The sequence below is a fragment of the Gadus chalcogrammus genome, chromosome 23 (genome assembly GCF_026213295.1).
Source record: "Gadus chalcogrammus isolate NIFS_2021 chromosome 23, NIFS_Gcha_1.0, whole genome shotgun sequence".
Taxonomy (NCBI): domain Eukaryota; kingdom Metazoa; phylum Chordata; class Actinopteri; order Gadiformes; family Gadidae; genus Gadus; species Gadus chalcogrammus.
This window is the reverse complement of record NC_079434.1, coordinates 14,649,663-14,675,965: the sequence shown is the minus strand read 5'-3', so window position 1 is coordinate 14,675,965 and position 26,303 is coordinate 14,649,663. Positions and strand designations below refer to the sequence as shown.

General features: G+C 48.0%; 1 protein-coding gene across 8 annotated transcripts in view; it reads right to left on the bottom strand.

Annotated features, from left to right (window-relative positions):
• The window catches only part of relch (RAB11 binding and LisH domain, coiled-coil and HEAT repeat containing), a 42,741-nt gene that overhangs the window by 12,533 nt on the left and 3,905 nt on the right, over positions 1–26,303 (bottom strand). For 2 of the 8 annotated variants that reach the window (XM_056583635.1, XM_056583636.1), the window contains exons 2-22: positions 24,766–24,855; positions 16,221–16,292; positions 16,000–16,055; positions 15,774–15,887; positions 14,977–15,171; positions 14,515–14,609; positions 13,403–13,517; positions 12,767–12,924; positions 12,105–12,180; positions 11,653–11,748; positions 10,929–10,952; positions 6,385–6,497; positions 5,516–5,606; positions 4,041–4,112; positions 3,728–3,868; positions 3,105–3,275; positions 2,542–2,686; positions 1,645–1,801; positions 887–1,010; positions 493–541; positions 1–43 (exon numbers count right to left, since the gene is read on the bottom strand). The exon at positions 1–43 is cut by the window's left edge and continues 37 nt beyond it. In XM_056583635.1, the coding sequence (XP_056439610.1) occupies positions 1–43; positions 493–541; positions 887–1,010; positions 1,645–1,801; positions 2,542–2,686; positions 3,105–3,275; positions 3,728–3,868; positions 4,041–4,112; positions 5,516–5,606; positions 6,385–6,497; positions 10,929–10,952; positions 11,653–11,748; positions 12,105–12,180; positions 12,767–12,924; positions 13,403–13,517; positions 14,515–14,609; positions 14,977–15,171; positions 15,774–15,887; positions 16,000–16,055; positions 16,221–16,292; positions 24,766–24,855 (2,197 nt within the window). Of the gene's footprint in view, positions 44–492; positions 542–886; positions 1,011–1,644; positions 1,802–2,520; positions 2,687–3,104; positions 3,276–3,727; positions 3,869–4,040; positions 4,113–5,515; positions 5,607–6,384; positions 6,498–10,928; positions 10,953–11,652; positions 11,749–12,104; positions 12,181–12,766; positions 12,925–13,402; positions 13,518–14,514; positions 14,610–14,976; positions 15,172–15,773; positions 15,888–15,999; positions 16,056–16,220; positions 16,293–24,765; positions 24,856–26,303 lie in introns of all 8 variants that reach the window. The other 6 variants (XM_056583639.1, XM_056583640.1, XM_056583634.1 and 3 more) reach the window with 5 other exon arrangements.

Here is a 26,303-nt window from a genome sequence, read left to right as displayed (position 1 = left end):
GGGACGGTGGCCTTGGTCAGAATCCCGTTTCCTGTCGACGCGTCTGAGAAAAGAATACAAAGAAAATTAAATAAACAGATATGAACAAATTAAGGATGAAACATAATCCAAAGCTTTTTTTTTGTGGCCCCCGGCAGTTGAAGATAAGACTTTAATTTCGAAATTCCTACAATGATCCCCCATATGCATTTGAAAGCCAGGCAGCCTTAAATCCATTTGATTCGCCTGGCCGCAAGACCAGCACGCTGATCCCTTGGCAGCAATGAGCCTTTTACCAAAACCTCGCCTGGAACGAGACAGGAAAGGGGAACACCCATAGAGGACTCAAAATACTTTGTTGTCAACATCGCTGGCCCACCAGTGTCGATTTCACACACACAAGTCATGTACAAGCATTATTGTGTCTTTGTATAGTATGCAAGTGGTTTGCGCTTGCGTGTGTGAGTGTGTGCGTGTGCGTGAGAGTGTGTGGGTCGCATATAGTGCACTTACCAACATTCTCTTCAGAAAGCCTGAGGATCTCTTGAAACTGTGGTTTAACCTGAAAGGTTGAGAAAACACATCTGGAAGATCAATCTTTGAAGGATACCAAATCATTTCAGTACTAATACCCTCCATTACTTAAGTTTTATGGAAGATTTGATGATTATCAGAGAACTTCCAAACTATTTTAAATGTCCAGTTGTCAACAGAATATTCACACATTTAGGGCATTTATCAGTCGCTTTAATCCGAAGAAAACTAAGTTCATTTGTCAGAAGAAAATGATCCCTGCTCATGAAGCCACAACAGAACGTACATTACATAAATTCACATTCACAATTTCCCACAATATAAATGTAATATTCCTGTTCCAATGTTCAGGGAAGCAGGTGCCAAGCCTTACCTTAGTGTTTGTGAAGATCTTCCCGAAAGTCCGACACAAGCGCCAGAAGAAGCGGGAGAACTCGTGGACGCAGGTGGATGAGGTCACATTGATGCGCCCCACGATCTCGATGAGCTGGGGAAGACTATGGGAAGGACACAGGAAGGAGAGTTAAGACTGTGTCCACGCTGTTCTGGCTTCTGACAGACAGTCAATTCAGTATCAGCCTTATTTAAAATACACATATAAATAAAACTTAACAGCTCAAAAGAAGGGTCACTGATGTTCTTTATTATTCCAATATTATTACAGTAGCTCTTTTCACTTCTGCCATTGTGAAGAACTACTGTTCCTTGTAAATGTTAGTTTCTTTCATGTAATTTAATTTATTGTATTGTATTGTATTGTGTGTGTGTCTGTGTATGTGTATCGGTGTGTGTGTGTGTGTGTGTGTGTGTGTGTGTGTGTGTGTGTGTATGTCTCTGTGTGTGTCTGTGTGTGTGTGTGTGTGTCTCTGTGTGTGTGTGTGTGTGTGTGTGTGTGTGTGTGTGTGTGTGTGTGTGTGTGTGTGTGTGTGTGTGTGTGTGTGTGTGTGTGTGTGTGTGTGTGTGTGTGTCTCTGTATGTGCGTTTCTGTGTCTGTGTGTCTGTGTCTGTGTCTCTGTGTGTCTGTGTGTGTGTGTGTGTGTGTGTGTGTGTGTATGTGTATGTGTCTGTGTCTGTGTGTGAGTGTGTCTCTCTGTATGTGTGCGTATGTGTGCGCGTCCGAGGGCCACTCACAGCTGGTTGACCACCCAGAGCAGGCTGTCCCAGCCCGTGGTGCCCTCGTGCTCCAGCTGGTGGTCGTAGAGGGACAGCAGCACGCTGACCGTCTCCCGGCTGCCCACGATGGTGGCCACGTCCTGGAGGGGGGAGGCCGGCCGGGGGAACCGCGTCACTGGGGAGGGGGGAGAGGGGAGAGGGGAGAGAGGGGAGAGGGAAGAGGAGAGGGAGGAGGGGAGAGGGAGAGGGGAGAGGGTAGAGAGGAGAGGAGGGGAAAGGGGGGAGGGATGAGGAGAGGGAGGAGGGGAGAGGTGAGAGGGGAGGGGGGCGTGGGGAGAGGGGAGGGGGGAGGGAAGAGGGTAGAGGGGGAAGAGGAGAGAGGAGAGGGAGAAGAGGAGAGGGTAGAGGGGGAAGAGGTGAGAGGAGAGGGAGAAGAATACAGAGGGGAGGGGAGGGGAGAGAGGAGAGGGAAGAGGGGAGAGAGGAGAGGGGTGAGGGGGGCGAGAGGAGGTGGTGGAGGAGGTAAAGGAACACGAGAATCGAGCGTGAGCATGCATCGTACGTGAAGGTTGACAAGACAAACAAGTGTGGGAGATGAAGCCAGGTGGATTTGAGCCACAGAACCCCAACGCTTCCGCGAGTGCTTACAGATACTGATCCTGGATCAGTGAGCGCTCAACCATTCCCTGAGTCATCGTTCAGAGGACTGTGTTCACAGTAGAAGAAAAATAGAATTCCCAATGGAGGAATCAGAATGATTCATTCTGAGATTGTGAAACGCACATTGATTTAACATCTGCAAGGAGGGATTTAACTGTCAACCCTTGCGTTTTTGACTGATTATTTGTAATCTCGGGCATAGTTCTGATGACACGTGCGACTGCATGACCCTACGCATGCTTGCGCTGGCGGTACCCTCTATGGCGGGGACGTCTCCGTGCAGCTTGGCTCTGCTGGTGAACGGCGCGTTCTGCAGAACCACCGCAAACAGCGGCGGGATCAGCGACTGCAGGGCAGACAGGTACATGTGCAGCTTGTGTTCGTCCAGGCCGTGCTCGCCCTGATGGGGGAGGAAGAGGACGGATTCAGGGGGGGATTAACATCGCACACAAGATGATAATCAGCCACATAAGGCCTTGGGTTTATTTTTATTGAGTTTTTCTGTTTGAGGCCAGACACGTACTCGAAGCAGACTGTTCAACATGGATTTGATCGCTTTGCTATGCGTTTGAAATGACGCTGAGGCTGAAGGTCGACAATATCATACAGGCAAAAAAACAATAACCATCATTCTCAACATGTACACAATACGCTTGAACGAGCCCACTGTACATTTCATCAAACACATATATCATGTCAATGAAGACATTGACATGATATATACAGGCGTAGGTGCAACCTCAGCTTGGGTCCAGATGTGACTAAAACACCCACAACGACACACACACACACACACACACTCATACACTCATACTCACACCAACCAGCAGCAGCTTCTCGATGCGCGTGAGCAGGGAGGGGATGAGCGTGGTGTGCAGGATGCCCAGCTCGGTGGTCCAGGCGGCGAAGGCGGGGATGAAGACCTGGTGGGTGGCACTCACCACCCGCTCAGAGGGGTCGGCCAGGGACAGCAGCATGAGCTCCAGGCCCTGAGAGGGGGACACACACACACATACACACTCAAAACACGCTTCAAACAAACATCTGTCCCGTACGGATATACCCGGGCTTATTATGCACGTTTCCATTAAGGATGACACAGATGCTAGAAAGTCTCTTCAAATGGCCTCATGACCTCATGGTTATTAGCAGAGCCCTAGCGCCACATCCACACCCACACACACACACACACACACACACACAGGCGTTTCTGCTCATTAGTCCCAGTTCCAATTCTGTTACCAATATAGGGGATATCTATGATCCGAAGAGCCATTGTTAAACAACATCTTAGCAGTAACACTAGCGGAGCGCTAGAGACGCACACGGACACACACAGACACACAAACACACACACACGGACACACACACACGGACACACACACACACACACAGACAGACACAGACACACACAGACACAGCCACACGTACGCACGCAGACCTGGGAGTACTTGTCGGGGTCGTCGATGTAGGCCATGATGATGCCCAGGCTCTTGACCACCGCCTCCCGCACCATGTCCGCCTTGTCCTCCGCCAGCATCTGCTGCAGCATGGACAGCACCAGGGAGCTGCGGATCTCTTTCTGCACGCATGAGAAGATATACACGGACGCACACAATCAGAAACACACACAGACATGCATGAGAAAAAACACACACACACACACATGAAAAGACACACACACAGATCATCTGAGGGCATTGTGTGTATTTGTGGAGCAGAATGATGTGCAGGAGTTCCTGGGAGTCTCTTACAGGCAAGTACGGTGCTAAGGCCCCACAAGACTCTGCCACCAGCAGCCTCCTCTCTGGGTACTTGTGGTTGATCTGCAGAGAGAGAGAGGGGGGGGGGGGAAAGAGAGAGAGAGAGAGAGAGAGAGAGAGAGAGAGAGAGAGAGAGAGAGAGAGAGAGAGAGAGAGAGAGAGAGAGAGAGAGAGAGAGAGAGAGAGAGAGAGAGAGAGAGAGAGAGAGAGAGAGAGAGAGAGAGAGAGAGAGAGAGAGAGAGAGAGAGAGAGGATCGTAAGAACGGGCCGGTGAGAAAGCGAAAGGCAAATGAGGGCAGCAGAAAGTGGATAAACACTGGGCCCGGGAATGGGAAGAGGGGAGGAGAAAGGCGAGGAGAGGGAAGCCACAACTCGGCGCTGTAATCAAGCGTCTGACCCTGCGGGGACGGCTATTTGTCCTTCTGGGCAGGACTGCTCGCAGACAGCCAGACCGCAGGCAGCTGCCGTTGCCATGGCGGCACAATGTGTTTGTCATAAAAAGGAGTATTATGAGGTGGCCCAGGTGGCACCCCCGAAAAACATAGAAAGACACACACACACACAACACGCCAACAAACGATCAGGGACACGATTGGAGGAGGCGAGGTAAGAGTCTGAACCCTCGTCGAGGTAGCGTCAATCACATTCATCATCTTTGTTTGGTTCAGGACACTGGGATGGGAGGAATAATAACATCAATGTGTGCGTGTTGCAATAACTGCTGTTTTTTGGTTCCTTCGAAAAAAAAAAAAGAATCAAATCTAGGACGAGGACACGATGGCGACAAGAAGAAGCAGCCTTGATCATTGAAAACATTCTCGGGGCATGGATGTGCAAACACGCACGCGTAATCACAAACACACACGCTCCCCCCCCCTCCTACGCACGCCGAGTATCAGAATGTAACTGAAGTCTCATCACAATACTCCTGAGCACTTCGACCATGTCAATAGAGACCGATATAAAAAAAGCATGCTGGCAGGAGGGGGGCAAACACAAGACATAAACAAATAGTAGTTATGGTTGTATTCCCTACCAATCCTGTTATTAGAGTCAACATCTGTTGCGTTTCGTTTTTCATGCAAGCAACAGGAGAATGCAACCCATATTAATAGATTTGCCCAAATTACAAGCAAACTCGAGTTGAGACCAGTCGTGACCGGCTTAAACCGGTTAAGGGCCCACGGCAACTTCGCCCTTCGACTACAGCTGTAACCAAACAGCGGTTTAAAAAAACATGATCTTGTTAAAAGGCAGGGCGGTAGGAAGTCAAGCAAAAGAGGGTTTGAGCCATTATCCATCAGAACATTTAATGGATATTCCAACGAGCCAAATAAAAGTAGAATAGAAGCTTTATACTGTTTAGTTTTCTCTACTTCTTGGGAGTGCAGTGGATGACACAATCACTTCAGAAAGGTTGCTTTTTGGGCACGGTTAGGTTTGTCCTTGGAGGGGAGCTGTAGTACCTGTTCCCAACACTGGGGCAGGAGCTCTGCTTCCACGCGCGTGGGGCCCACGTGCCGGGCAAACGCCACGCATCCCGTCAGGATCATCTGTCTGTGGAGAGGGGGGGACGCGAGACAAAAGCACGCGCAACATCAACATCAACGCTCGCCATGTTGTGTGTGTCATGGGCGTCAGAACTGTATACGAAATGAGGTGTGTTCTCTTAGTAACGTCGATGCTTTGGTGCGTGAGAAGGGGTACTCCAATGGATCCCAGAAGGGAAATGTGGGGAGCATCAATGCTGAATATGAGAATTCATATTAGAACACAATGAGTGTTGACTTTTCAGAAAAATATGTGTATCGCTTTCTTCTCTTAACATAATACCCCCTCGACTAAGGCCAAATCATAATCTTTCACATGGGATATTCAGAACGGCTGCTTATCCATCCATAAATCCATCCGTGGACTTCTGGGATGATTTAGGTAAGCTAGGGTCTTCAACTTAGCCCACACAGTGCGTTTAAAGAGCCCATATTATACCACCAGGTGTGAGTGTGATTAGCCGTTACAAGCCGTTTTGCAAATCTGCCTCTAGTGACATCACAAGCGGCCGTGTCTACCTGGATGAACGACGGAGAGATGAGCAACCTTTGCAGTCCACTGGGTAGGGCTGGTAGACTGATCTAGCCAACCCACATCTAGGTAAACACGCCCCCTTGTGATGTCACTAGAGGCTGATTTTCCATACGGCTTGCAACGGCGCATCACACTCACACCTGGTGGCGTAATATGGGACCTTTAATGCATCGACACACGTACGAAGTGAAACACACACACACAGAGACGCACACGACAGGGACGTGCGCACACCCGCACACCCACACACCTCTGCTCGTCGTCGGGTCTCTTGATGAGGTTGAAGAGGATGTGGAGGAGCTGGTCTCGCTCCCTGGCCTCAGGGTGGAGGCAGGCCGTGCACAGGATGAGGGGGATGAGCTCCTGGACCACCCGACGGAGGGAGAGAACCACACACACACACACACACACACAAGGATTATTAGGGAGGGGGGAGGGCCCAGTTTTTCAGGGTGAGAGATAGGGGAAGGAGGGGGCTGAGGAATATTTTCTACGAGAAAAGTCCCCAGAAAGAAAGAAAGAAAGAAAGAGGAGAAAAATGTAGAGAGAGAGAGAGAGAGAGAGAGATGGACAGACAGACAGCGACACACACACACACACACACACACACACACACACACACACACACACACACACACACACACACACACACACACACACACACACACACACACACACACACACACACACACACACACACACACACAGAGACAGAGAGAGAAGTAAAAGGGAGAGATGAAAAAGGGAGAGACAGACAGACAGACAGACAGACAGACAGACAGACAGACAGACAGAGAGAGAGACTAGGGGAATACACGTCACCTGTATTCAACAACAGGAGTCTGCAAACACAGTGTGGAGGGGGGGGGGGGGGGGGGGGGTGTGTGTGTTCACCCTGGACAGTTTGACAGGTCTGGGAGCTTAGCGTAGCACACATTCACGCTCACTTAAACCAGAGAGCCAAGCACAACAAAGACATGTTATGCGCAGAAAGACACACACACACCCAGACACACACAAACACATACACATATAGGGCTGATACATTCGCAACAGCTTCCCGCCACCTAATGAAAACACTGAGGGCTTTGCAGAGTTCAGGCCGAGTTCAGGTGAACCTTGTGGGCTGACAGCGAGAGAAAGAGATACAGGGTCCTTCGCGGCCAAACGGTGGTCAGCTCCAAATTCCCGCCTCTCATACCCCAATTCAAGTTTTCCTTTCTTTTTTTCTTCCATTCCCTTTTTTTTCCAGGAAGAATACCAGATTTTCCCACCAAGTGTTGGCACAGGGAGAATAAGACCTGACGTTGGCTTTGATAAATGCAAAGAATTGTGGGTAAAAGTGGAAAGAAAAAGGGGGCCTGCGATGACTCACTAAGGGCTGGATGAACCCCCACCTCTCCACGTTGGCCAGGGGTCGGGGGAAATAATGGTTGTTCGTTTTGGATCCCGAGTGAAAATGACTGGGAAGTTTGGCAGGGAGCCAGATCCGTCCACGCAACGAAATACTTGGTGAAAAAACAACAACAATATTTTTCAAATATCAAATAACCGAATATGCCTTAATTTTTTAACGGTCACATTTTGAAAGAAACCACAGGTTGCGGCAGAATATCGTTCAGAGGACTCCGCGGTACAAAAAAAAAAAAAAAGTCTAAAACACACATCTGAAGGGAGTAGTACCCACACTGACCCCGGGGCTAATCCTGGTCTATACTCCTGCCTGACTCTGCCTTCTAGAAGCTCCTCAGATTCACACAGGAGGAGTGTTCCCTGGGTAAACATGGTGGGCAGGTGAAGTGTGGACCACACAGCACCGCCCCTCAAAGCCCGAAAATACCTGTAATCTGCCCTGAACTGGCCCTTTATTTATGTGCGTCGTATTGTTTCATAACCAAACTGTTTGCTCTTTTCGGGAATCTCAGTCCAAACGTTTCCTTTGGAATGATTTGAAAGTGATTGGTTTGTTTTTCCTTCTATAATTATGACTTGTGTAATCAGAAAAAGTGAAACACAGGCTCATTATTCCATTTGGTGTGTCCGATTATAGCCAACCGTAACAAGAAATCCTCTACTCGAAGCCGAAGTTACGAAATATTGTAAAATAGTTTGTTTTAAGTAACATCACCGTGATTTACGGGTAGTTGCTCTTGCACGTTAAATCACAATTTCCTGAGCTTCAATGGCTTTCTATTGCTTTTTGTCTTCTCACAAAACTGCACTGAATTGGCCCTTCATTTACAGTGCATGTGCATCATCTTGTCCCATAAACAAACTGTTTGCTCTTTGAGACTCGGTGTCCAAACAGAACTTCCTTTGGAATGATTTTAAGGCGATTGGTTTGTTTTTCTTCTATAATTATGATTGGTGTGTTCAGAAAATGTTTAACACAGGCGTACTATTCGATTTTGACGGCAACTGTGTCTGATTATATCCAACCTTAACACGAAATCCTCCATTTGAAGCTGAAGTTACGAAATTATGTCAAACAGTCATTTTCAAATAACATAACCGTAATTTACGGCTAACTACAAACAGACATATGCAACTTATCAAAATATTTGTGTTCTTTTGTGATCAATAGCATCAGAACAGTGGCTATTGTTAACTATTGACCTCAAATGGGATTAACATTATAACAGTACAAAAAATAAATCACAGGAATGAAAAACATTCAACCCACAAAGAGCCAATTCAATCTAAAGCCAACAAAGAAATGAAAACGCAAACAATGCTTTCTCTAAATCTGTAACAGAGAGATCTGATATCATACACGCCCCCCGTTGATCATCTGTTTCCATCATGTTACGATCCCAAAACAGGCACATCATATTGGGTGCAGTAAAACTGAAAAAGAAAATGTATAACAACCTATCTCAAGCTCTGACTGGTCCTCTGCTACCACAGTGCTCCCATTTAAACGCACGTTCATATTCCTTATTGTGACTAGAGCACGCTGCGAACTGTACGCAATGTACTACTGCGGGTCACTTCCTAGATCGCCGGGACGATGAAGCAAGTATACATCGCACATGTATGTCATTACTAACATACAACGCCCCCCGTGAGACGTACAAGTCTCGCGGGGCTGGGGACAAACGGGACCCCTCCTCTCCTCTTCCCTCTCAACGGGACGACTGGCTCTTACATTGAGCAGTGATGATTTCTGGTGCGTAATATTGACATTAATAGATACCAGGAATTAAACTACAATAGCATATAGGAAAACCGTTTCTTTGGGGGGTAAGCACGACAGCTGCACAGCGCTAAACTTGCAGCCACTTATCAGCCCTTTTGATGGGGATTCAGTTGTGTGCAGACGTCTGTCAACAGGTGGAGTCCTTTCTTAAGAGGGTCTCTCCTCGTATGCGAAAGATAGTCGTTTGGCGAACCGTTGACCGTTAGCCAGTAGTGAAGGGGAAGTCGGTTGTTATTGGTGATTGGGTCACAAGCCCCTATATGGCGGCTTATTGGCTTATGTACATTCACGATAAAGCACTTTATAAGAGTCTTAGGAATCCCCCCGTCCGAGTGCATAGACAAAAGAAAAAAAACACTTGTCGTCAAGGTTCTTGCTGGAATAAGTGGCTAACTGATAAGATCTCTACAGGGCTTACACACATATATATTATACTATCTGTGTGTGTTTGACGAGAGTCTAATCAATGCCATATCAACTTCTTACCCAATTTCTTTGTCAAGGCTTTCCCATTTCAAATGCAAATTTATGTGGAGGGGAAAGTTTTTTTTTGGTCCTCAAAGTGCAGTCGATGACTGTTGAGTGATTGATGATCTCAAGATAGCGTGGAGCAGGTGGCAAGCCAGGGTTTCAGCTCTTTAATTGCCGGTCTGTTCGTTTGAAGTCCATCCAAACAAACCCAAAGGTGGTGCGTCTTCGAAATCCGAGGGCAGGTCAATGGACAGCAGATGCAAGATTGGTGGGCTTACCTATATACCACCATGTGTCTGTAATGTGTGCATCTCTGTGGGTGTGTTTATGATCGGTGTGTATGTGTGAGCGACTAACGGAAGCGGTGCAAAGTCCAAGCCATTAAAGCTGTTGTTTTTTCCCCCTCTCACACCCCTCTCTTTCTGCTCCGTTTCTTTTTCCTTGATTTTTGGAGGCATGCCAAGTTCTTTATAACTGTCAGAGGAGCATTAAAAAAAAGAAAAAAAAAAGGTAACCATGGTTATATGCAAAGCAGGTAGGCCGCTCGCCAGTCCAACCTGGCACTCCTCTTGAAACACACACACACACACACACACACACACACACACACACACACACACACACACACACACACACACACACACACACACACACACACACACACACACACACACACACACACACACACACACATTTAACTGAACAAAGACAAAATAAAGGCATTCAAGTTGAAGTGATGTTTAAAAAAAAACACAACCTAAAAAATAAACAGCGATACCGTTTCAGTAAGCTGGGAGACTGCCAGAGAGACGGCCAATAAGAGAAGCCACATAGGGACGGGGAACCAATGGGATCCCAGGAGAGTTTAGCGGGGGGGACCGGCAGAAAGGCAGAACTCCACAGGCTAAAACCACAAATCACACAGCTGTACCCCACCACTATATTATCAGCTGCCGCTGGGTGTAACAGTAGGGGAAAGATGCGCCAGTGGTTGTAACCGGTGAGAGCACGACTCGCTTTATTTTGTTTGATGTTATGTACAAGGCTGACGACGTATCGGCACTCTTGAGGAGGAGGAGGGGGAGGGGGGGATAGCATGCAGATGAGCACACGAGAGGACTCACCTGGCACAGGTGCGCGACCATTCTCTACGGGCGGGAAAAGGCACGCGCAAGGTTGCGTGAGAATGGAGTGCGGTAGGAATGAAAAACAATGTATGGAAGAAAATGAAAACAAAGTAGAAGAAACAATATTTTAAAAAAGCGAAAGAGAAGCAAAGAGGTGGAGGAGAGAAGTAGAAGAAGAAGAAGGAGAGAAGAGAAGAGATGAGACCGGTGAAAACCAGACAGCCTGTGAACATTCATTTAAAAATATGAAAAAAACAAAAAACAATCATCAAATCAAATAAATAAAAACAAATGAAAAAAGTAAAGATACACATGGGACTGTTTGTGACTGCTGCGGGCGCGAGGCACGTCAGCCTCGTCTGAGAGGGTTTTAAGATATCCCACAATATGGCAACATTGCGCGGGCTGGTCTGAGGGCCAGACAAGACCGGGCAAATATGCAAAGGAAACCATAACAAAAAAACAACAACATGGGTGACATCATGGCGGACTAACAAATACAAAAAAAATGTTTTTTATTTCGGCCTCTATTTCCTCCCCACTTGCATGCCCCCCCCCCCCCCCCCCCCCGCTGCTCCATGTGTATCTAAACCACTACAGCAGCCACGAGGCCCATAGTGATGCTGATGAAGAGGAGGGAGGGGTGTAGGCGAAGGAGGCGGGGGTGGGGGGCGGGGACAGTGGACGGCGTCGGGGGGGGGGGGGGCGTGTCCTGTCCTACCTCTCTCTTGGCCAGGAGCACGTTGGGGACGATGTGGGGGAGGCAGCGACCCAGCATGAGCATCACACTCTCCTCGCTGTCTGCGATGCGGGACACCTTGGGACGGACGGACGGGGGGGCGAGAGACAGAGAGAGAGACAGAGCCAGAGGGACAGAGGGACAGAGAGAGACAGCGGGACAGAGAGACAGAGAGGGACAGAGAAAAACACAGACAGAGAGGGAGAAACATTAAAGTACAAACAACAGGCTTTTCGAAAAACGTTTTAATTGTGTCCATGTTTTTAATTTTCCTTTGTTTCAAACACACATGCACAATTAGCATAATACCTCACTTTTGGAGTTTGTTTGGTCTAGGGTCAAGGCGTGTGTGTCTGTGTATCTCGGAGTGTGCGTGTGCGTGCGTGTGCGTGTGTGTGTGTGCGCGTGTATGTGTGTGTGTGTGTGTGTCGTACCTCCGCTCCGAGGCGGCTGTCGGAGGACATTCTGCAGAAGGACAGCAGTGCCTGCTGGAAGGCCGGAGACAGTTTCCTATTGGTGGAGGAGGAGGGGGGGGGACAGCATAAACACAACAGGAGGGCTAAATAATGAGGCGTGGTGGTGGTGGTGGTGGTGGTGGCAGCGGCACCATATCCAGGGCCCCAGCTCAGTCTGCTCGGTCCTCAGGCGACTGGACCTGCCTAGCGCCGTGGTAGCTTGATGGATCACGATGCATTAATAATTCACCACGCGAGAAGCCGCACGGATATCTGCTGTTTCACGTGTAGTTCTGATGCTTTAATCTGTGGCTCGACTTGCATCTATGCATTTGTAAATGTTATTTAAAAAAAAAACAACATTATTTTTCTATTGAATTATCTTGATTGCATAGGCTTATGTCCTGTTCCGCTATCTTCGATGACTTGGAAATATGCAATTGAAATCAGATCAGCTATGATAATAGTCACCTTGCGCCCTCTAGTGGCCGTCAATAGTCACTACATAGAAATGGGCCTCCGTAGCCTCTGAGTTGGATTGACTTTTAAGCGGTAAAAATATCATAATCCTATATACTATCAGAGGACCTGGTTTGAACACGATGCTGAATCAAAATGTATGATTGATTTTTTTTACTCACCGATTGGGCTGGTCAAAATGGACAGGGCCTCTGCTTTTTAGCTTGCCGTGAGACTGCGTCTGGGGCTGTGGGGAACTCTGGGTCATGGGAGGGTCCGCACTGTCCTCAGCCGTTGACCCAGCCCGGATGTCCAGGTACTGGCCGTTATCCAGCGGCCGCTGAGGGTAGCGGTAGCTTTAGTTAGCGACAATTAACCATTTAGAGTATGCAACACAATATTAAATCAAGAAAACATCCGAACAAACATTAGCTTGTATTCTAGTTAAGAATACAATTTTGATGAATCGATTTTTCGTTTAAGCCATTGATACAATGAAAACAATTAGAAAACAATTGCTGGTGAATGTTGCAGTTCAATTCAAATATTTGGTTTATGGATCATTAAAAAATATGTACTTTAGTGTTTCTTGGCTGCTTGTCAGATAAAGCAAGCACATTTACGACATCACTTTGGACTCTGGTAACTTGTGATGGAATTTTTTTATTATTTAAAACATTTTTATAGACTACGGTAAATGATTCTTTGATTATTCAAAAAGCAAATCGTTATAGCAATCGACTATAAAAAATAATCGGTAGTTGCAGTCCTATTGACAGCAACACGATGCTCCCTAAATGACGCTACTTCACATATACCGTGGACGGCAGATCCGATGAGTCGGTGGAGGAAGGGCCAGACGTCGGGCAGCCGCCCAGGTCTAGGGGGGCCGACGGCGGGGACGAAGCGCACCTCTTCAGGATCTGAATCTCACTGTGGCGGAAGAGAATGGAAGACGACTTCAGAGACATTTGACCAAACACAACTAAACTTTATTCACACAGTGCTACTCACTCTATTCACTTTACTAGTTGAACATAAAATTAAAATCAATTGTGCTCGTTGCTGTCAAACACAGAGCGCTGTGTGGGTTTAGACACAACGTGAATATCGCGTATTGATGCATAGCGGTCATCTCCGGCTCCGCTGAGAGAAGTCAGACTGAATTTCCACCGCTACGTGGGTAATCCAAGTCAAAACACACGAGTGAGCCAGCAGCTAAATAGCTGCGGCATTGGAGACGGTGATTTCTCAGGAGTTCTTCCACTCTAATTGGAGAGTAAGGTTGAGCTTGTGTGGTCATTTAAGGCTAGTTTCGTTTCGGTGTTGTTCTTATGCGGCCCCGGCCACTGACCAGCACATCAATCAGGGGTTCTGCTCTTGCGCAACCTGTTGCGCTTAAAATAGGTTTATTTGGATGCATTGTCACAACAACGAGCTAAATTGCACCGTGTATAAACATAGCAACCGCTGCGCTTGGTTCCTTTGAAGAGTCATTCATCTTGTGGGACCGAGGAACAAAAGCCGTCGTGAAGTCGGAGCTAGGTTGGCACACTGATCAGGTAGTGGAAATATACTTCTCCCTTAATGCAAAATCACTGTCATTATGGTGGAGAAAATTGCATTGAAATTTACATTCACCCATTCGTGCACACATTCACAAACCGACGGCGGTGTCCACCATGCGAGGCGACAGCCAGCTCATCGGGAGCAGTTAGGGTGAGGTGTATTGCTCAGGGAGACCTCGACACACGAACTAGCAACCTTTCGCTGACCAGTCAACCCACTCAGCCTCCTGAGTAACATGCTGCCCCTTTTTAAAAATGACCCTAACCCTAGCAAATAATTAGCGAGCATTAAAAGGCGCTTGGGTCTAATGTGCCTTAAAGTGAGAAAGGTCACACGCCAACACAAAGATATACGCACATACCTGTGCATTTTCCTGATCTGCTCAGCCAGGCTCTCCTTCTCAGTGTTGAGGAGGCCGATCTGGTACTCCAGCTCCTGCACCAGCTCCGTCTGCTGCTGCAGGACACACACACACACACACACACACACACACACACACACACACACACACACACACACACACACACACTTTAGGCTGTGATATTCTCGAGGCTCAGTAGATGCAAAGTAATTAGCCTCTAACATTAATAAATCAATGTTATTTAATGCACACCTATAACCAACTCTTGGGCTTCCCTGTCATGTAGGAGGACTTGAATCCAATGAATTAATCAGTGAATAAAGGAATCTAGCTCAACGATGACTACGGGTAGATTAGGGACATCGGGGATTGAACCCGGATCCATTTAGAGTCAAAGATCAAAAATGTATACGGTTTATGAATTTAAGAATATTGAAGGACCGATAAGGACGACTAACTCACCTGCTGCAGGAGGTCGGGCTTCTTTGACTGCTCCTGGGAGGTGTAGTTCCCTGGCAGATCGCCCAGCTCCATGCTCACGGCCACGTCCACCGTCTCCCGGGGCGACGAGGCCACGGAGCCTCCGTTCCTGTAGAGCTGCAGCAGGTCAGGGGGCTTGGGGATGTTGAGACCCACGTCGTCCCACAGCTCAAAGTCCTGCCAGGCCACGGACCACACACACACACACACACACACACACACACACACACACACACACACACACACACACACGCAATCAGCATCACAACAACTTCAGGAAAGTTGTGTTTCTTGTGGTCCTTTTACATCAACAGTGGCAACAACCGCATCCGTTTATGAAGCATAGGAGCATAGGAATGTTATCGATGGTAATAACGTTTGGGTCATTTTTTAGGATTTACTTGTCATTATGGAGAGACAGTGTTGCGTTTGAAACTGACACAGCTCTTTTCATGCGAGGTGTGGCAAAACAACATTTTGATTAGCCTACAATTACTACAAGAATGATGCGTTCTGATGTACGAGGCCTGGAAACCCTTTTTAACAGAGGTATCATCGTAGGACAAACACAGGTGGCTCTAGTTACACAAATGAGTTTCGGAAAAAACGTAATGGCCTCTACTTCATAATAGTGGCTATTAAAAAGTTATCCGTCAGCAGTTTTAACTTTATTTGGTTCTGACAGAGCTTTTCAACTTGAAGTCCATTAGCATCTTTAAACGAGAAACCAATTCAAGTAAAATGTAAAACTTATTTTTGTTTTTTTAAAGAAACATTACCTGGTCATCGTTTTCATCAGAGAAGGTGATGGCAGCGAGTTTGTATTCGTTCCTTAACAAATACTCATTGACAAGGAAGTTTAAGGCTCGTTTCTCCAGCTGTCGGATTGGGTCCTGAGAATGAAGAGGGAGAGACAGATTGGCACATTATTGGTCCACGACCCTCCATGATCAACAGTGACACTTGGGATCTAGTGCTTTGTTTTTATATTGCCATGTACTTTACCTGGAACTCAACACTAGACTTGTGTTTTTTCCTTTCCTGGGAGGTCAGTTCACTTTCTAAAATAGAATAGAAAAGACGAAGACATGATGGCAGTGGTATTTAAATCATTTGAAGGAGGTCAAGCAGCAATGCAGAGACACTTCTCTCAGAAACACAAGAAATAAATGAGGGAAAGAAAACAGGAGTGTTGAGATTTGGAAGAAGTTTAAAGTACGCCACACCTGCTGCCTGAGTCAAGTTGGCGCGCAGGGCCTGAATGGTCTCCTTTGCTTTCCGTAGCTCAAACTCCAGCACTGGACAGGAAGTGACAACACACACACACACACAGGAAGTGCATCCAACCGATGTCAGGAATTAAAAAGGTAAAAAAAATGAAAATGAAATAAACAACAACAAAACACAAAAGATGGCAGTACGAGGTTGAACACAATCACACTAAAAAGTTGGAGAGTCACGAAACCAACAAAAAAGGCATGCAATCCATGGCTGTGAAAAACACATGCAGCAGATTACACCGGCCAAGTCAAAGATGACGAGAGCAATTATTGTGTCAAAACTGCACTGTGAGGCGCATCTCAAAAACAGAACACTGATCTCATTTAAACTGCACAAAACTGATTTTGATTCAATGTGTTTTGTGAACAATGTTTCATTAAACATTCGAATATATAAGACAACACTCTAAGCAACCGGCCCCTAGAAGATGTCTGACAATGGATTTATTGGTTTTCCAGTCAATTATATGTTCATAATTTGGTTTCAAGTCACTAACTCATGCAATTGATGTGTAAGGTTCAACTATGATAAAATGTCAATAATAGAATTGTGTTTAACAAACAATTAGATGTTCCTGAGAAAAGGCAAATTATTTTTAAATGATCAAGATTTATAAAAAAGTTTTATTTGCTATAACCAGCGTTTCACGTATAGTATCGCTGCATGTGTAACTGCTAATAATATAAGCAAAAAAGCACATGGGGAGTTAGGTTTAGTTTTTTAAGCAATGGGACACAACGGAAATAAGTTGCATATCTGTGCACTGAGGTTCTGCCATTAATGTGACATTTGACAGTGATTCATGCTCTAAATTGAAGGCTATATCACTCATTGTACAAGAATGGCAATTTACATATTTAGTACAAAATGAATAAAACAAAATAAATTACAGCAATGTCGTTATCGGCAGAACAAGAGTGCACATGATGCAAAGGGCAACTAAATAGAAAAATAAAACCAATCAAACTGAATCAAAACAAGATAAAAAAAAGTTTGGGAAATAAAGGAAGCAAAACAAAGAAAACACAAAAACCAAATAAAGCGACAGCTAGTCTTGGATGGTGTGACTTGTCCAGGATCATTTCACTGGGAGTTTGATCAACGTCAGAGGAAAGATAGAAAACCCAGAGTCAGACAGCCGGGGCGGCGGACATTTTGACAAGGGAGACCAGGGAGCAGAAGGGAGGGGAGGGGAGGGGAGGGGAGGAGGTGGTGGAGGGGAGGGGAGGGGAGGAGGTGGTGGGGGTGGAGGAGGAGGTGATGGGGAAGTGGAGGTTGTTTTCGGGAGAAGGTGCCAGATTCAGAGAAGGGATGGCGTGTGACGTGTAGAATAACTTCAGGAGAAACACCAGAAACATTTCCGCTGGTGAGGAGCAAGGTAGACACAATCTCGCCTCCACATCACACTTTTCTCAAGAGCCCTTGCTTTGGCATTGGAGTCGCTACTGCTGTATTAACTTTATAATGAATGATTTAAGGCCCACTCCATTAGATTAACTTCACCTTAGGGGTTTATTGAGATTCATAACAAGCATATTTGATATACTCTATCCTCTATAATGCACTTTCTCTGGTAAAACATTCATCACTGAGGCGTGATGGCTGGGAGGGAAACAGCTGCAGCTCATTAGGTTAATTATGGGTCTGTAGACATGCCAGTGCTCATAATTAATGTCATGAAGTACACCTGTGTTCCAACCACAATTACACCCATATTGCATGGACGCCGCATGGGCCTTTGGGTTGTACATCAATGTTGCCGCCATATTGGAGAGGCCAAGATAAACCAATAAAATGCATTGAAACGTTTACGTTCTATTTCATTCTTACTGACCGCCAGAGGCAGTGCTTAACACTGGATGTTATCCATCGCGCATGCGCAGGTCGAGTATTTAATATCAACAAAGTCACACGTGACCGGGGATGACGTCGGGCCGCCCGTCTATATAAGGCCACGTCACTCTCCAAGATGTCCCTTGTATCTTCTCGCAGTAGCGAATACAGGTTAAGAGTAAGAGATAAGCTTGAATAAAAGCAATATAAGCCGGTGACTCTTTGCTGGTAGCCCTGCAACCGCATGGTTGGAGCCGCGATTTCGTCCTCCAAGGGCTGCGATTAGTCACGCACGGCTATGTTTTGAACGCCGCATACCGGTGTTTTCGCCGGTGAGCTCGGCTCACGCTAGACTAACACAGCGTCTTCATCAGCTGTAGGCTGCTAAGGTAAGTATTCTCTCTGTGTTAGCTTTAAAGTTAAGTAAGATAAGGGGATCCTGTTTTCGGCACCCGCTTAAGCTTACGTTTTGTTTTGTTTGCCTCGCTGCATCGGAGATTGCCATTACCGGCGTCTGCTGCCTTTTGTGGCAACTTTCGTTTAAGTTCATTAAAGGCTCCCAGAGTGTTTTCGCTCGTTAGAGCGTGTACTCCCTTATTTTGAATTAAAGAGCAGAAGCTCCCCATTACGGTCGAGGCTAATGGGTAAATAAGAAAAATTAATTAATTTTGAAAAAAAAAAAAAAACAGAACTCTGTTTTAGTTTGAGTTTCTTACGTTGAGCAGTTTGCTGCACTTTTGTTAAATTATTACCGTTGGGTGCTTTCGCCTATTAGTAACTACTTTACTCTGGGAAAATACTATTTTTTGATAGCTTATTTCCCCCAACATGTTAGGCTCACATGGTTGCCGCACTTGCATGGCTCCACTGCTAGCCCTAGATGGACATGATGAATGCCCCGCATGCCTCGGTGTGGTCCACCTGAGAGAGGGGCTGTCCGACAATCAGTGTATGAATTGCAGTTTCATGCCACATGGGCTGAAACTGGCAAGACTAGCCGAGGTGGAAGGACCTCAGGTTGAAGGTGAGCTTCCCCCGCCTGGAATAGAACCAGTGGTACGAGTACGCTCCCCACCCAGGGCTGCCCCGCCCAGGAAGAAGGCTAGGAAGGCTGACGGTAATGCTGCCAAAGTGGACAAGCTAGTGTCAGAGTTCGCTGAGATTAAGAGTTTGCTCTATAACCTTCAGCCAGTCAGGTTGGCTTCAATCTCTCAGGCTGAGGCTCCAACTACACCAGAATGGGACGGAGATGCTCTGTCTACGAGGGCTTCCTGTAGCCAGTTCTATGAAGACAGGCCGGGACAGGGCGAGGTAGAGGCTTCTACCCAGGCTTCTGAAGGCGGCTCCCAACATGTAGGGAGTGGGTCTAGGGCAGGCTCAGATGCTTCCCCGGCCACGGTTAAGCCAGTGGTCCGAATGGCACTGGCACGCTTAGGGTTGGATGAGGCTCCAGCAGATATCGCCCCAGCTAGTGCATTCTTTAGGCGTGTTCCGCCACAAGATGTTTTTTCTGTGCCTCCCTCCCAGCCATATATTGAGGAGCTTCACAGGTGCTGGCCAGACCCCAGATCTCTATCTCATCACACCAGTGACAGCAGGGCCTTGGCTTCAATGCAGAATGCCAGCAAGCATGGACTTGACCGAATGCCAGCCGTAGAGCCGACCATTGCCTCCCTCATCGTGGCACCAGAGGAGGTGTTGAGGCCGAATGCTCGCTGTCCCAGGCCACAGTGTCGCATCACTGATGACCTGTTAACAAAGTGCTATGACACAGCGGCACGTATGGGCCGTATCGGGAACTCCTTGTCCCATTTGATATTGGCCCTGTCTCAGTCCTTGCAATCATCCAGTGTAGATGCTTCAGTGCAGAGTCTAAGTGACACGTCTTTGCAGGCATTTGCCTTCATGACCAGAGAGCTTGGTAGGCTGATGGCGTCGCTTACGCTGGCCCGCCGCCAGGTATGGCTGGCCCAGTCCCCATTATCAGAGCCATGCCGGAGGACCCTCCGCACTCTCCCCGTAGTTCCGGGAGAGCTGTTTGGCCCAGCAGCACAACAGGCCTTGGATCGTGGAATCCAGGCTAACCAGACACGGCAGCAGTTTGCTAGCCTTCGGGGAGCTGCATCCCTACCGAGGCAGCAGCCTCCACAAGGTTATGGCACCAATCGTCCTCTGCCGCTAGCACGTCCTAGTGGTTATTCCAGGACCTCACCAGCTCCTGAGCGACCCTATCAACCCCGTCGGGCTCCCACAAGGCCAGCACCACAGGCACAGAGGGGTCGGGGGTCGGGGTTTCCCCCCTCCAGGCCCCCAAGAGGGCGTGGGGGCAGGTACTGACGGCTCATGGCCGGGCGTCGGGCGCTTCACCCAGCAGCACCTAATCTTCTGGGGAAGTTGCACTACAGACCCTTGGGTGGTGACCACGCTTTCCCAAGGGTACAATCTCCAATTCCGACGCCGGCCCCCAGTTTTCAGGGGGATCAGACTGACTACAGTCAGCGATCCCACAAGGCGACAGGCCCTCAGCCAGGAGGTATCCACCCTCCTGGAGAAGAAGGCCATCGAGATCGTAGATCCTCAGACACAGCAAGGTGGGTTTTACTCAGTGTACTTCTTAGTTCCAAAAAAAGAGGGTGGGTTTCGCCCTATACTGGACTTACGAGGGCTGAACAGTTTTCTGAAAGTATTGCCCTTTCACATGCTAAAGACAGCGGAAGTGCTCCAGGCCGTCGCACGGCAAAGCTGGTTCACATCAATAGATCTAAAGGATGCATATTTTCACGTTCCGATAGCACCACATCACAGGCCATACCTGCGCTTTGCATTCGAAGGGCGGGCCTACCAGTACAGGGTCCTCCCATTCGGGTTATCCCTAGCCCCACGGATCTTCACAAGGTGCATGCGGGCAGCGCTCGCACCAATGCAAGCCACCGGAATACAAATCCTCCCTTATCTGGACGATTGGCTTATTTGCGCTCCAACCCGGCAACAGGCAGAGCAGGACACCACAGCCCTCCTAGGCCATGTGGAAAGGTTGGGTCTTACAGTCAACTACGGCAAAAGTTGTCTAATACCCAGCCAACAGGTACTGTTCCTTGGCATAACCCTGGACTCCGTCCAAATGCTTGCCTTCCCGTCTCCACGGCGGGTAGAGGCCATACTCCAGATCCTCCTGCATTTTCGGGAGGACAGGAGGGTAAGGTACAGCCTTTTTCTCAGGCTGTTGGGAATGTTGACGTCAGTAACGTCAATAGTGCCACTGGGCCTCCTTCACTTGCGGCCGTTCCAAGTTTGGACCAATGGCCTCCACTTAGATCCAAGGTTGCACGGATCCAGGAAGGTCAGGGTGTCCAGTCAATGCCTCTTGGCATTACAACCCTGGAGACGCAGGGCATATCTTGTCAAAGGTGTCGCACTAGGTTCGATCCCCTCACGCCGCGAAGTGGTGGTGACCGATGCTTCGCTCTCTGGCTGGGGGGCAGTGTGGCAGCACAGGGCAGTGAGAGGGCTCTGGAGTGCGCCGCACAGGACACAGCACATAAATGTGCTCGAGCTCCGTGCTATTTATTTAGCGCTCCACCAATTCCTGCCATATTTGAGGGGCAGACATGTTCTGGTACGATGCGACAACAAGTCAGCTGTCTACAATGTGAACCACCAAGGGGGCACAAGGTCGGCTCAGTCATTACAGGTTGCACAGCAACTTCTTGTATGGGCTCTCCCTTACTTTTCCAGCCTCAGGGCTATGTACCTTCCAGGGCCACAGAATACGGTGGCAGACTTTCTTTCACGCCAGAAACCTCGGTCGGGGGAGTGGCGACTCCACCCAGAGGTAGTAGAGGCAATTTGGAGCAAATACGGCACAGCAGAGGTAGACCTGTTTGCTTCAGAGTCCACAACACATTGCCCTCTCTGGTTCTCTCTGTCAGAGACGAGTCCGATGGGACAGGATGCCTTGGCACATCCATGGCCACGTCAACTCCTTTATGCCTTCCCGCCATTTCCACTGATAGGGTTAACTCTACACAGAGTTCAGAAGGGGAACCACAGGCTCCTGCTGGTTGCCCCAAACTGGCCAGGGAGACCTTGGTTTCCAGTAATGTACAGGCTGCTAGACGGAGATCCATGGTGCCTGCCGAAGAGGCGGGACCTGCTCTCACAGCTGGGGGGCCACATCTGGCACCCCAGACCAGAGTGCCTGCAGCTATGGGTTTGGCCCTTGAGGGGCCTGATCCACTTATAATGGAATGCGACCAGGAGGTAGTTCAAACCATTATGGACTCAAGAGCTCCCTCCACCAGGGCACTTTATGCTAACAGGTGGAAGATATTTGCAAAGTGGTGTGAGGTACAGAAAGAGGTACCGGAGTGTTCCTCAGTGCCAATGATACTGCGTTTTTTGCAGTCCTTACTGGAAAGGAAGCTATCTGCTTCCACTTTAAGAGTCTATGTGGCTGCCATTTCATCCAGGCACATTAAGGTTGATAGCCGGACGGTGGGGTCTCATTCTTTGGTGACCCGATTTCTTAAAGGAGCCCAGAGGAGGAACCCCCCACGGGCTGTCAAGGTTCCCTCATGGGACCTACCTCTGGTACTTGGGGCCCTCCGTCTCCCCCCGTTTGAGCCCCTGGACCAGGCGCCACTGAAATGGCTGTCGGCGAAGGTGGCCTTTCTTCTGGCGATCGTGTCAGCCAAGCGTGTGAGCGAGCTTCATGCGTTGTCAGTGAGTGAAGAGTGTATACGCTGGAACTCGGATGGCACAGGGGTGGCACTGTGGCCTAACCCATCTTTTTTTCCAAAGAGGCTGTCTTCGGCCCACTATAATCAGGTCATAGAGCTAGCAGCTTATGGCCCCTCACACCCACCGGATGAGGAAGCTAGTTCAGCAGAACTACTCTGCCCGGTGAGAGCCTTGAGATGTTACATACAGGAAACTGCCGGTTTTCGTCAGTCTGATGGCCTGTTTGTCTGCTACGGGGGCCCGAGGAAGGGGCAAGCGCTGTCCAGACAGAGGCTTTCGAAGTGGGTGGTGGAGGTAATTGAGGAGGCATACAAGTCAAGAGGACTGCCTTTGCCTCTTAAGATCAGAGGTCATTCCACCAGGAGTGTCTCCACCTCCTGGGCAGCACTACGAGGAGTGCCTCTAGGTGAGATTTGTGCCGCGGCCTCCTGGGCTTCAGCGTGCACCTTTGCCCGATTTTACAGGGTCAATGTAGCTGCTCACCACGCAGTGGCTGCAGCTGTTATTCAGGAACCCTCAGGCCCTTCCTAATAGGTGGGTACAGGATTCCTCGTGACTACGTTGGTAATAGTCATCCAGTGTTAAGCACTGCCTCTGGCGGTCAGTAAGAATGAAATAGAACGAGAGTTACGTATGTAACTACGGTTCTATGAATTCTGGATGACCGCCAGAGTTCTCTGTCACTCGGAATCTTGCGAGAAGATTCTGAAGGGACATCTTGGAGAGTGACGTGGCCTTATATAGACGGGCGGCCCGACGTCATCCCCGGTCACGTGTGACTTTGTTGATATTAAATACTCGACCTGCGCATGCGCGATGGATAACATCCAGTGTTAAGCACTGCCTCTGGCGGTCATCCAGAATTCATAGAACCGTAGTTACATACGTAACTCTCGTTGCTCAACCACGTTCAATGAGTGGTTTACATTCAAGGGTTGTTGATCTACATGGAGTAAACAATAAATGACAATAAGTTACACAAAATATATCTTATATATATTCGATTTTTATTAAAATGTCCCTTAGAAAAAAGATGAATTCATGTACCGTAGATAAATTCAGTTTCCAGCTCACCCAGGAGAATTTATGTTTTTTCTGATATAGAACATAACTAAATCCAACCTAGCTGTTCCTCGATTGAAGCGGATCGCCTTTTAACAGGCCCCAATGTTCCTGTGCACAACGAGGTGTGTGTGTGTGTGTTCTTGACGACTCTTTGTGGCGGCGTGTGTCTGCGAGGTGGTGATGCGTTCATTTAGCCTGAGCCCGTGCTTATTGGTGTGTCACGACGCCAGCCGAAGATCCCGGCTGGATGCGCCTCGCTAAATTCCCAGCCGGGGGGAGTGGACGACACCCGTACCAAAAATACTCCCTGACTTCAGCGGGGAAGGTGAGTGTGAGTGTGGATATAAGGGGATGTGGGGTAGGTGTTGATGGGGGGAGGGTTTCAGGTCAGAATTGCGTTAAACGGTACAAACTCATCTACTGTGTTGCAGTAATAGCCGCGAGGCTTTTGAGACAAACAAAATGTCCGAAGCTATAAAAGTCTTGCTTGTACCGAGCCATGTGAGCCATTGAGATAACTGGTATGACCTACTAATACGATCTTTATCAATGTTGTGATCTCACTCTTTGGAATCAGAATTTCTTGAGTTGAATTTGATACTGTGGGTTGAAAAGATAAACCCTGGTACTAGCGCTGCACTTATCAAGATCAAGGCCATGGGGTCATGATGTCGTTGCGACACGACATCCTCAGCACTTTCAACGCTCTTATTGACATCCTTCTTTGAAACACTTATGTTTTGTTTTGGTCTCGCTATAACGCATTCTCCCCCCCCCCCCTCCCTCCCAGGACGGAAGTGGGCGGGGACAGGTGGGGGGCCGGCGGGTGGGACGCCACTCTGCTGGACTTACCCGTCACCCGTTCGTCCGTCTCGCGATTCCCGTCGTCCGAGTAGCGAGCGAAGTCCAAAGAGTCTAACGTGCTGATGCTGCCCGCCCGATCTGAACAGACAAGACAGGAGGAGAGATGGAAGAACACAAGACACAGTAGATAAGCCTCTGATGGAGCCAACTCATTAACACACTATTCAACTCCAAAGCTTTGAAGGACAACGCAAAGAGAATGATATCACGATCCTAAAAGTTCACTGTTTATCTGTTCGATGCGAAACAATACACACAACGGCTGCATTAGCTGTCCTGTGCTCCTATTTCCACTGAACTGGACAACCCGGAGTGATAAGCTACAAGGTGTTAGCTTTCCTCCCTTGTGTGTCTGCTCCAGTTTTAAGACAAATAGGAGGGATATTCGCTCTCAGATTACGCTATAAATAAAAAAGTCAGGTTGAGGGTAGCACCTCACTGTGCTAGGTTTACAGGTATGCGTGGGGTACATTTTAAAATGGTTATTAGTGCTTAATCTGCAAAAAGAAGTGTCAAAGAAAAAGAGTGTGTGTGTGTGTGTGTGTGTGTGTGTGTGTGTGTGTGTGTGTGTGTGTGTGTGTGTGTGTGTGTGTGTGTGTGTGTGTGTGGGGCGGTGTATCCTCTTGTGCGTTGACATCGTTAGCTGCTGATCTAGCTACTCAATGTTAATTCAGTTTATTTCATTACATTACTGGTTGGAGGTTGGCTTAAGCGTGCTTTGAGGCACAACAAGTCGGAATGAAGCATGTATAGCCCTACAAACAATGTGACGCCATCCCTCCATTGTCCTCATGATCACATTCAAACAAACGACTATAACTTAATAACCGATTGACAATCGTGTTAGGATTGATGCATACATAATTTCTGAATTCAACAAGATGGATCATGCATTTCAATCGGTGTGTGAACATTGCCACATCTTTTTGTAAATAAGTACACAGATAAATCTGTCACAATAAAGAGCCAACTCTCACCGACCCCTGCGACATATAGAACAGTCCCGTCAGATGTGTTTACTCAGGGGACACTGAGCGCAATGAGCACAACATGAAAGCACTATAGTGTGGTTTTGTCGTGTGCTCATAGGCTACAAATGGGACAGGGAAGCAAGAAACCAAAAGAAGCCACTCGAGGCATGATGGAGGGAGACACAGCAAAAAGAAAGCGGGTATTTTCATGGAGGCAGACCTTTGGGATTTGCGTCCCCCTGGCAGCGATAGTCTAGGGCACCGAGACAGGTCTGACATTTCAGACAGTCATCCCTTTAATACACACCTGCAGGGCACAACAGGGAACACAGACACCTCTCTCTCTCTCTCTCTCTCTCTCTCTCTCTCTCTCTCTCTCTCTCTCTCTCTCTCTCTCTCTCTCTCTCTCTCTCTCTCTCTCTCTCTCTCTCTCTCTCTCTCTCTCTCTCTCTCTCTCTCTCTCTCTCTCTCTCTCTGCTAGGGCATCAATCTGTATTCATACAGTGTGCCGTGTATGTGCTTGTTCGCAACAGTAGTGTAGAGAGTGCTTAAGAA